Source organism: Stenella coeruleoalba, assembly GCF_951394435.1.
Source record: "Stenella coeruleoalba genome assembly, chromosome: 4".
Taxonomy (NCBI): Eukaryota; Metazoa; Chordata; class Mammalia; order Artiodactyla; family Delphinidae; genus Stenella; species Stenella coeruleoalba.
Genome location: NC_137149.1, coordinates 73,778,924 through 73,790,624, shown reverse-complemented (window position 1 = coordinate 73,790,624; position 11,701 = coordinate 73,778,924). Strand labels below are relative to the sequence as shown.

The window sequence follows — 11,701 nt, the reverse complement described above, 5'->3', positions numbered from 1 at the left end:
TACTGTATATATAAAAAATATTTTCAAGGACTCATGGGCTTGGGAATATTCAGAAGACATTATTGCTACATTTCAATATTTACCAAAAAAAGCCACAAAATAATTTCAAACATTAAGCCACTGCCAAAGAAACATGGGATGTAAAAAAAAAAGAAAAAAATTATAAAAATATAAACTTTCAAGAATATCCAAGACAAAACTCTCAGTGAAGTGCCCCTGAAGTACCTAGACATCTACAATTAACAACCATTTTTCTTACTATAATCAAAGTCAATAGAAACACAAAGGAAATTTTCAAAGTATGGCAAACAGCGACAACTTCTTACGTGACAACAAAACGCCCCAACCTGTTACCTTTGGAAAGGTGCGAGAGCATAGAACTCCAGTGCAAATGGTTACTTCCAGATAAATGGCCACAGTTCTCTAAATGAAAGCTAAGAGACCTAGGAGGAGAAAACCGTGAGGGCAGCATACCTGAATCTCACGAGACAACACACAAACCTTGCCATGTACCCATGGATCTCTTCCAGTTGGGTAGGAAAAAAAAAGGTAAACTCTAACAGTAATATCCAGGCTACAGCCTAAAGTGTAAAATTTAAATCTGTTTCAGTGGGAAAGTAGCATTAATAAGGTCTAAGGAACAGGTAGAGTATGTTGAGTATAAATAACAGAGTGCCTTAAGTGCAGGTGGATTGCAAATCAACAGGTCCTTAAGCACTGCACTTCCTATATGCCTCTATGTAAGCTTTGGTAAGCTTCTCTACACAGCTAGGTGGAGTGGAACAAGAGCTGTGCTGAAGAAAGCCAAGCGACTTCTTGGGTACTGAAGGACCCTCTTGGGCTCAAGGCAAGACTACTCCCAAAATATTTGTCTACAAGCATACACACGCGCGCACGCACACATACACACTTATATAGATACTGGCCCAGTGTCTAGGACATGTCTGTGATGGAGGCTGAATCTGAAGTTTATTTCCGGCTACAGAAGAATCCAACTGAGACAGTACTGTTTTGTCACTTCTGCCGGAGTCATGCACTAAATCGGTCACTTTTTCAAACGGCATCAAATCCACTGAACACAATGCCATTCTGAAGCCGGTCAGCTTGTTCTGGACAATCTCTAGAGCAAGTTCATCGGCTACAAAGGAGATCTCTGTTAAGACTGTGCTTGGCAATTATGTGTTTTCTTTAAAAAAGAAAAAAAAAAAAAAGCACTAACGGTTTCCTTCAAACTTGTCTGGCTCTTCAGCTATCCCTACACACAGCAGACTCAAGCCAGAATCGTATCCAGAAACTACATCGTGTGGGTTTCCCCCCTCAAATATGTGAATCTGTACAATTTACAGATGAGTATATACAAAATGCAGGCTGGGGAGGCCTTCTCTCCAATTCAGCTCCCTAATTGTGAACTCTATTTAGAAAACAGGTCAGGACCACAAAGGCTCACACCCAGCAGTCTTTATTCGTGCCTGGAAAGCATTTTTCCAAGGCCTACGTCTCACTCCCAGCATGAAATACTAGATTTCTTGAGCCCAGATACTCATAGGCTTCTGCCCTTTGAATAACATTCTATTTTCCACATCAAGGGATGAGCTTTCGGTTTCTAATCCTGCCGCATCATCGTATCATTACGGATGGTTATGAGGAATGAAGGTGACTACTGCCATGTATTCAAATAAACTATCAACTATACTTTTCAGGCAGAAATTGGAGAAGCCCTGGGAAGGACTCAGGGTGTCTATAGCCCATCCCACCCACCCTTTCTCCAAGTCTGAAGTTATTCCGTTAACGGGGGCTAGCTTGCTATTGGGAACATATGCAGCTCAATGGTAGCGGATGACAGAAATCATCGGCCACTAAAGTATGCTCATAAAGACAGGAGTACAGTGGGGTGTCCATTACCCTGGAGGAGGATTCGAGTCGAAGGAAAACAAAATAACCATTATGAAAACCAAAAGAATGGGGGCCGTTCTTGTCGGGGAGCCCCCCAACACCGACCCCCAGATGTGCATTCTGTTTCAGACGTCTTCGTGGACAAGCAGAGGCTGCGTGGAGGATGTGCTGCTGCCCACCGAGTTGATCCGCACGGAACGGTCCACCGAGGGGGTCTCCCGATGGGGGCTGCAGTTCGCTAAGTTGGAATAAATCTGAGGAAAACAAGTCCGCAGTTAATACACCAGCCCCCATAACGAGCACAGCAACAAAGGGGCACGTCTGCAGCCTCAGAATCACAACTTATGAAGACTCCTAAAGCCAGAAGGTTTACAAGACCTTACAGCCAAGAACCAAATCATATTGACCAAAGACAAGCTTTGTTCTATCCCTCATTTTCCCCAAGGTCTGACTACCTAAGAAGTGATGGTGCAAAATGTGCTTTTCTTCTGGGACACATCTGGGAAAGAGAATGATCTAACTTTTATAAAAGGTGTATAAATCTCTACAGCCAACTCCAATCCAAAGGCTGATGTCAGTCACTAAGAAACCGGTGGTCCTTCCGGGGGTCTTCCATTGAGAACCGGGCTCTTGGGTGTGAAATGCTGTTTAATTCAAAATGTGCTTTGACACCCGGAAGAGCAAGCTTCAACCCAAAAGTATCAGTGGTATATGCTGAAGAAAAGACAGTTCTAAACACACAAACCAGAAAAAAAGCAGGTTAAAAAAAATCTGAGTCAAAGTAAGGATCACTCATTCTTCCTTAAAAGCCAAACAAATGATGGATTTGAGTTTTGATTTCCCCCCTCCTCAAATCACTGGGAGGGATCTCCCAACTTCAAACAACGTCTTCATTCTCTATGGCTTGTGGCCATGACAGCTATCTGCCACATTCTGGCTATGCTTTCTTGAGCAGAAGGTTTATTTTACTGCAGCAACAAGCTGTCTTTTCTCTGATTTTATTCTAGTGCACATCACCCCAACCCTCCAAAGGCTGAATAGCCTGACACGTGAGGCAGAGCGCATGCCGACCCCATGACCAGCACTTGGGGTGGAAGAGGAAATGTGGCAAGTCCTTATGGAAACATCTATGTCCACACTTCTGAGTGCCAAGCCCTCTACTCTTTCACCTCCTTATTTCATAGCCCTTGGCCCAGAATGGAGGGGTTGGGTAAAAAGAAACTGTTTCCATCGCTTTACTTTCCTACCCAAAGCCCAATTTACAGCCCAAGCCAAGGAGAGAAGGGGTGGGTAGCTTAGTCCTCACCCCCAGAGCCTGAGAAGGACACGCTTGGAACCAAGAGAGCAGAGGTCCTTTGCCCGGCTAGAGTGTACTCACGTGATTGGTGCTCTCTGAAATCTGCTTCTCGATCAGCTGCACAATCTGCTTAAATGTCGGCCTTTTCAGGGGATCAGCATCCCAGCAAGTCTTCATGATGTCATACCTGCAAAATGAGGGCCATTTATCACTCCTCAATGCCCTTAACTGGTCCTCAGGTGTATGCCATGCAGCAATTTCAAAAATAATTCCAGGGCTACGCAACTGGACATAGTGAATGACATGGGCATAAAATAAAACTGTGTCTATGAGATGCTGCCAAACTTTCTGTATATTTGGTGACAAGAATTATGAAAATCAGCTACAGAAACGACCTTTGACCAAGATGTCATAAAAAAGGAACCAAGCGACATTTTAAACTGTGCTAGTGAAAACCCTCAACATCTGAGCTTGTCTTTAAAAAGGAAAATAAAAGGGGAAACATTATCTGAAGGAAGAATGTCCGGGCCCTTACATTTCCGCAGGTGCGTGCTCAGGGCTGAGCATTCGGAAACCTTCCTTGATCATCTTGTAGAATTTAGAATCGACTGGCATTCCAGGGTAGGGGCTGCTTCCTGAGGCACAAACAGTTTGCAATCAGTGTAACAATACGCAAGCAGGACGCTGACAACACCTTAAAGAAGATGCTCTAAGTCTGATCAAGGAGGCTTTGGCAAGGCTCGTTTTACCTAAAGAGAACAGCTCCCACAGAAAAATCCCATAGGACCAGACATCACTTTCAAACGTGTACACACAGTTGAAAATGCTCTCTGGTGCCATCCACTTCACAGGTAGCCGAGCCTGCAACGGAAGCATAACAGAGTCAACAATGTTAATTATGAAGCTCAAAAAAAAAAAAACAAAAAAAAAACGGAACAGAATATATTCCTATAAATGTTGCTTCTGCTGAGAGGTGGAGGTGAGAACTTGACGGGCATCTCACGAAGGCCTTCCACCCACATAACCTCAGATGACCCCGACTGCCTCTGAAATAGGTGGATCACAAGTACAGCTGACCCTTGAACAACGAGGGTTTGACCTGCATGGGTCCACTTACACATGAATATGTCTCAATAATAAATTCTACACTGTCTGCGGTGAGTCGAATCCAAGAATGCAGAGGAACCGTGGATACGGAGGGCTGGCTCTAATTTATACTGAGATTCGTCCCTGCATTGTTCAACTGTATACTATCCCCATTTTCAAGATGGGGACATTGAGTCTGTACAGTGTGGTGGATAGGAGCACAGACAGTCAGACACAGATACATGGGTTCTAACCCTGGCTCCACCACTGGCCTTGTGTAACACAGAGGTTAGTTACCACTGAATGTTATTTACCCTTTTCCCTTGATAGAAACATGGCCTCCCACGGTAAGGACTGCATGGCCCAGCTCCTTCCCAGCTGCGTGCAGCCATGTGGCTCAGTTTTGGCCACTAAGGTATATAAGTGTTGTGTGACAGCTTTAGGAGAACTTCCTTAAAATGAAGCTGGCATGTGCCCTGTGGCCTTTTCCTTCTTGTCTCTTCTGGATGTGTTGGCTGGCTCTCTCATGGCCATATCATGGACCATGAAGATAAGGGCTACACCAAGGATGGTAAAAAAAAAAAAAAAAAAAAAAAAGAAACAAAGGTGGAGGAATTCACTCCCCCTAGTACATCATGGAACCTCCATACCAGGCCCGGCCTGCTACTCCTATATTTGTTTTACTTTTTTGGGGGTGTTCTGTCATATGCAACCAAAACTATCCCTTACTAATACAGTGGGAAAGTCACTTATGCATCTATAATTAAGCCTCAGGATATTCTTCTGTAAAGCAAAAATAATACTTCAGATTCCATGAGTTGTCTTGGGGGTTAAATGAGATAATATGGGTACCAGTGCTTAGCTGGGTACTGCTGACTCACTAGCGTCTGAAAACTTGCCCTGTACAAGCAAGCACGTGATAGAGAGTAGCGGATATGCTGACTATGACTATTCCAATGTGGTGAGTGGCAGATTTGGGGTTGAAATTCAATGGCCGAACTTCACATCCTGAACTCCTCCTGCTAACCTCGAGCCAAACTTTCCGTGACTAGTCCTCTTAGAGACATTTCTGAATTCCTGGATCTTAATTTACCGTAAAAAGCTAAATCAATCCTTCGCTTAATCCATTTAGGATTGAAAACTGGGAAGACAATTTTTTCTGGTCTTAAAGTTATTTTAGTCAGTAGGAAAAAAAAAATGCTTTCCAGTATCCCCTCCCAGATTTTATGCTAAAACTCTTATAGAGGCCCTTAACCTGAGATTTACAATGTGTCTTGAATTCAGGAGCTTGTGAACTTGGAAGGGAAAAAATTACATTCTTGTGTTGACTAACTAAAGTTGAGCATTTCCTTAAATTATAAATTCAGGCAATAAAGCACCAGGTCTTAGCAGTGCCTGTGACTTTGTCACCAACAGTAACATAGATACCTTCACATTACAGTTTTATATTCATCACTTAGACATTACAGTAGTTGTTAGACCCACAGTTAGAACATGTTATTCTGTGTAACAAAGAAGCATGTGTAATGAATATCACAGAGGTACTTTTTAATATTTTAATAACTTCATTTCCATTTAATGGCTTTTCTCAGTATCCTATGTATTTTATGCATTTAAAACAGTGTTCTGACAAGGGATCCACAGCTGTCACCAGACTATGATAGGGGCCACAGCACAAAAACGACCAAGAACGTGTGTGAAGAACTTTCAGAGAAACTGACACAACGAGGAGGTCTCAAATGACTATGATGTAAATTTGGGGCCAATAACATGTTGTGTGAGTTTCCCTGCTTTTAATTTTGTCCCATTAGGTCTCCTTACCCAGTAGCCTGGTGAAGGGTGATATCTGTGACTGGTTAGTAGAACTGGCTTAGCTGGAGTCCACAATCTGAAGCCTGGTGGGACCTAACCACCTGACCCATCCTTGTTAATTCCAACTAAGGACACGAGCCAAGAATGGGCTATTAAGAAGCTGCAGCATAACCACTGTCATGATTACTTAGATTCTAAATAAGACATCTAGCCATAATAATAAGTGCCTCATATAAGTATTAGCCACAGTGTGCCTGGCACTATTCTAAATACCCTACTATGTATATTAACTCATTTAATCCTCACAACAACTTCACGAGGCAGGTGACAGTATTATTACCAAAAGGAGAAAAACCAAGGTTCAGAGGTGCTGGGGTAATCCTTGCCAAATATCACACAACCACTAAATGATAGAACCAGGTTCGAACTCAGCAAGACTGGGTCCAGAACCCAGTAGCCTTCTGTCAATACTCAAAGGCCTGGATAGAGAACCACCTTTCATTCTTCCTTCCAATAGTGTACCAGGACGGAGAGGACTTGGTGTTATTAACACTCCTAGCCTTAGGGAGTTACTAGAAACACATGCTATCATCAGGAAGTAAATCCAGGAACATTTCTGCAAAGCAACAAGTCTAGTACAGCCCACCCACAGAGATGCCATAGTGATGGAGAAGGAAATATTACATCATTATAAGGCACACAAGAGCTACCTCCAGGAACAGCTCTGGACCATAGGTATGGGCCTGGGAAAATAGATACAGAAGAATATATGTTCAAGACTATTGGCTTCCCATACTAATGGGATATTCCTCAGGAAATCATAGGCTCCGGTTTCAGCCTCTACTGACCCGTGTCATCTCAGACAAATATCACGAAAATACACTGTTTTTAGTTTCTCCAACTTTTAAAATGTGAAGACTTGCATTCTAATGCCAAGGGTTTGTCCTGATGATACAATGAAAACTGGCAATGAAAGCACTTTGAAATAAAATCACTATGTTCCGTAAGCCAATTATTCCTTATGAATGTCTTTAATAAGCTCTTGATTATAAGATTCAACATTCTATATACCTAACTCTGAACATTATCTTAGACTTAACATTACCTTTTTCACATAGCATGTCAATCTCAAAATAAAATTCTCCTGCTGTGACCTTCAGGTCCACATTTGTTTCACTTGAACAAAATCAAGTTCCTTGCTATTCTCAGGCTATAATGAAAATTAAGGCTATTTCTGTTTCCTTCACATGCTCCATAATTACACAATTAGAATTAGGAATTCTATTATCGGAATTTTGCTAAAGTACACTTAATTTGACTGCTAAAATGCATGGTACCGCAAAGGTAGGATTTGCATTATGAAAATCCTAAAAAGCAATACTTAAGAAAACTTGAAACAAAAATCCTTCACTGGACTGTCAAGAGAGAGTGGGTACTCACATTTCCTTTGACCACATAATTAGAATCATTCTTGATGTCTCTGGCTAGACCAAAATCACAAATCTTTGTGATTCGACCATGAGTAAGGAGGATATTTCTGGCTGCCAGGTCTCTGTGAATACACTATTAGGAGAGTGGGAGACAAAAGAAAACCATTTACATTTATTTTAAACTTTTAAAGAGTGAAAGCTATGTTTAATACTAGAATGCTGCTCATGTCATACAGTGCCAATACTTTTGCTTTACGTTTAAACTATTCAGTGCACCAAAAATAAATATCTAGATTACACTTTGAATGATGTTCAAATTTGTGTTTCACATTGTTAGGACCTTAATTACTATAATCACTTTCAAAACCAACTTGAATAAATGCTTCTTTTTTTCCTTAGGACTACTTTCATTCATAGGAAAATACATTATAAATAGTCCCATCATTTTTTTAAACGGAAAACTCATTTTACATGCTTCTCTTTGAATGTCCTTTTAAAGAGTTTCTAAAATGTCTACAACTTCAATCTGATACCTCCTAAGGACAAAGGGAAGAGGCTCTTTATCTCAGCCATCCTATATCCTCTTTGAGTTTGGTAATTGTTTGGAAATGTCACCAATGATAACTTAAGGGTAGGTTCTGTAACCTCATTCTATTCTGCTTGTCCCATTTCCTAAGGAATTCCTCTCACCCTTCCGGAGACCATGTTCCTTGTTTTGGTTCCATCATTCTCTTCCCACCCCCAACCTTCTGATCAAATGTTTATCGCTCTCTCTTGATTCCTTACTCCCCTGCACTTTGTAAACCATACATGCAATATTTGAGGTCTAACTTCAAAAAGACCCAAGTATATGCTTCACCGAGCACTGCAACTACATGAGGTACCCCCTCCTTTGGCTGATCAAATAATTCTCTCTTTATTTTCTAAGAGCAGCTCCTATATCCTAAAAGCCAAGTTTTAAATGAATTCATTGCATATAAAAAATATATTCATAGAAAGCTTATTTAGACAAGCTTGCACTTTAAAGCTTACAAATGAGAACATGAATTCCGAAGAGACAGCAGTTAGAACATGAAGAAACTGTATTTCCTCTGCTTTTGGTTACCACATTTCAAATGACACTCTGCCTTCTAACTATGGCTCTAAAATGCCCCTTGGGGGCCATGGGGGCAAGGAGAGGACTCTTCTGAGAATCACCCTCACTTACATTCTTCGAGGCGAGGAATGCCATGCCCTTTGCCACCTGGTAAGAAAAGCTCAGCAAGTCCTCCAGGTCTAGGGCCAACTCATCATCTTCCATGATGGCAGGAGTCACGTCTCTTTCTATGTATGAACCTGGTAGGAGGAGAAGGGATTTTCCTAGCAATTAAAACCTTCAAGTAAGGACAGTAAAAGACAGTGACAACAATACCTCTAAGGGCTGGTAATCAAGGAACTGATGTTGAACTTGCAGGCAAATCACCTCCCCAATGTTAAGGACAGGTAGGTACTGAATCACAAAGCTAATATTCCCAATCCTGGGCTAAGTTACAAAATCTTCAGGGAACAAGAACAGTGGATGAATACAAAAGTCTCATATTTTTTATATGCAAAATATGTATTTGATATATTTTGATATGCATGTTATCATATATGCAGTAAAATGCTCAGATACAATAACACACGCTCTGACCCCAAATATCCACTTGCAACCCTTAACTGCCATTGACCACTGGCATTGCCACTGGATCCCGTGGCAATGGATCCTAGGCCATTGGATCCTATCCTAAAGGAGAACCGGTCACTACAGGAATGGTGTTAGATTCCACAGTGGTATGACAAACCCTCTGTCAATGAAGTTGTTTTTATTGCTTGATAGGTACGCACCTATTCTCGAAGATCTCCTTTTGTCTGCCTTGGTTGGTACAACATAAGAAACTCCGGGTTTCATGTCCATGTACTCGTTAGTACTATCACCACTGGGAGAGATGAAACATGCATCAAATCATGATTAAATAAAATGGGAAATGGGGGAGCACACAAGGGCCAGGCTCTATCTCCCCATCCCTTTTTGAACATAAGAGGCTGCTTTTATTTAAAGAAAGCATTGCCAAGTTTCAATAAGGAAAATCTTGTTCAGTAAGATACGAGTTTTTAATATTCAACATTCGGGTCCAATCCCCGGGAATTAGATGGCCGTTTTTGTGTTCAATTGTAGATGGAACTCAGGTCAGAAATTTCCCATCTCTTGACGCCAGGGATTTAATGAGAAGCAGAGAACCAAAAGCATTATCCCACATTACTTCAAACTCTCTAAATTAGCCTCGAGAGAGACAAGATGAAAGAGACAAAGAACCAGAGCTTCTGAGATGTGTTATTAGTGGGGGAAGACAGAGATCACTAACATACAGCAACTGATGGAAGAAGGGTTAAAAAAACCAAGTTTGGTTCAGATAAACACCAATAATTTGGATGATTTTCTGAACCATCTGGACCTCTTGAATCTGCAACATTTGGCTGGAGAGTCTTCAAGATTTCTAGTACTTCCTGCTTCTGATTAGCATAGAAACACCATGACAACAATCTCCTTCAGAGTGTGCTGGTGGTTCCAATCCCATATGGGATCCCAAAGCACAGAAAACACTACACAGGACTGAACAATTTAGGCCATTACTTCAGAAAGTTAAAAAATATACAAGGGGCCAAGGTTTTAGAAATAAGGCAAAGTGGCTCATTTATTCATATAAAGAGGATGTGCACTAGAGAAACTAACAAAAGATGGTTTGGTTTATACTGTATTTTACTTCCACTTGTCACTACTCAAAGTTTACAGGATTGAAAAAAAAATTAAAAAGCTTCACCTAGGATTTAAAACTTTAGCCAGAGGTATAGAAAAACACTTTAGGAGGTAACCGCCTATCAACAATATTTACCAAGGTTTCCTTGAGGGCCTGGGGTTAAGTTTAGGAGACAAGTCTTGCCTTCTCAAAATGTAGGGGATATAGCAAATAAAAAGGAAAGAGGAAACCCACCACACAACTGCAGAAATATAAAGTATAAGGGATTAGGCACAATTACTAGGATTTCTGTTGGGCAGGGTGATCTAGGAAATCTTAAATGGCAGATCTTAACAACACTTGGAAAGAAAAGGCAAGACGCGGCACAGAATTCTATTCTGGTTGTAAACTACACCGATTCTCCTTAAAGGAACTTGAAGCCCTTGACACATCATTCAAGTTCAGAATGGTATCAAGGATGAAAGAGATGAAAATAAGGCACAAGTTTTTAAAACGTGCTGGAGCAGTTGTGCCTTTGAGAGCATGAGTTAAGAAAAGAAAGGGTAAGGTATACAGAAATAATTCAGAGGTGGATGGAGAGAAACCTATGTGCAGAGAGCTGTCTGGAGCTCTTTGCCATTCTGTTAAAGGTTTTAAAGGAATTTACGGTGACAATTTGGCAGCCTTTCCCACTTTCCCTATAAACAGTGTCTCACTGTAAAGACGCATACAGTACCCGGCTCAACAGTATAAAGAGAATGACACCAAGAACAGAACGATGAGAAGAGAAATAGGTACAGAATTCACTCAATTGAACAGAACTAAAGCTTAGAAAAACACTAAAGATGCATTTTTAAGAATCAACAGAAATTTAAGTTCAACACTATTTCAAGCCTTAAAAACACCATTTGAACTTTCTAAACCGTTCATCACATTTAAATGATTTACTAATTCTGATTTTGTACCTCCAAGTACCTCAGGTTCACTTTTTTAAAGAATCAACCTTGATTGTAAACCCTCAGACTCCATGAACTGCCTGTCAACAGCTATTTATGTAAATCAGTCTTACCAGGAAGACTCCTTTGAATGGAGAAGGTTTTTATAAAGCGCCGCTTCTGCGTGATCTTCCTGCTTGGAGCAAATAAATGAATCACGCTTTCTTCTCAAAAAATTCAGAAGATCACCGTAGCAACAATATTCTGTAATGACCAGGGTAGGCCCTACGAGCATTTAAGAAAAGGTTAGAAAAAGGTGAGATATACAGACCATCCAGCCTCCCATAAAAATACCCAAGGGTGATCACGGCCATTCACACTCAGGTTCAAGGCTAAGCCTACTTAGTACAAGTACGATCCTATCTATTAACATTGCTTAGCAAAAAGCAGCAGAGTAACCTTTTTACCTGAATTTTTAAGTGATCAGGGGCC

At 41.0% G+C, this 11,701-nt stretch overlaps 1 protein-coding gene across 4 annotated transcripts in view; it reads right to left on the bottom strand.

Annotated features, from left to right (window-relative positions):
- Positions 1–1,182: 1,182 nt before the first annotated feature.
- KIT (KIT proto-oncogene, receptor tyrosine kinase) overlaps positions 1,183–11,701 on the bottom strand; it is an 84,375-nt gene continuing 73,856 nt past the window's right edge. For all 4 annotated transcript variants that reach the window (XM_079919982.1, XM_079919984.1, XM_079919983.1 and 1 more), the window contains exons 14-21: positions 11,344–11,494; positions 9,385–9,476; positions 8,726–8,853; positions 7,529–7,651; positions 3,940–4,051; positions 3,726–3,825; positions 3,272–3,377; positions 1,183–2,147 (exon numbers count right to left, since the gene is read on the bottom strand). In XM_079919982.1, the coding sequence (XP_079776108.1) occupies positions 2,019–2,147; positions 3,272–3,377; positions 3,726–3,825; positions 3,940–4,051; positions 7,529–7,651; positions 8,726–8,853; positions 9,385–9,476; positions 11,344–11,494 (941 nt within the window). In that variant the 3' untranslated portion in view covers positions 1,183–2,018. The remainder of the gene's footprint in view (positions 2,148–3,271; positions 3,378–3,725; positions 3,826–3,939; positions 4,052–7,528; positions 7,652–8,725; positions 8,854–9,384; positions 9,477–11,343; positions 11,495–11,701) is intronic.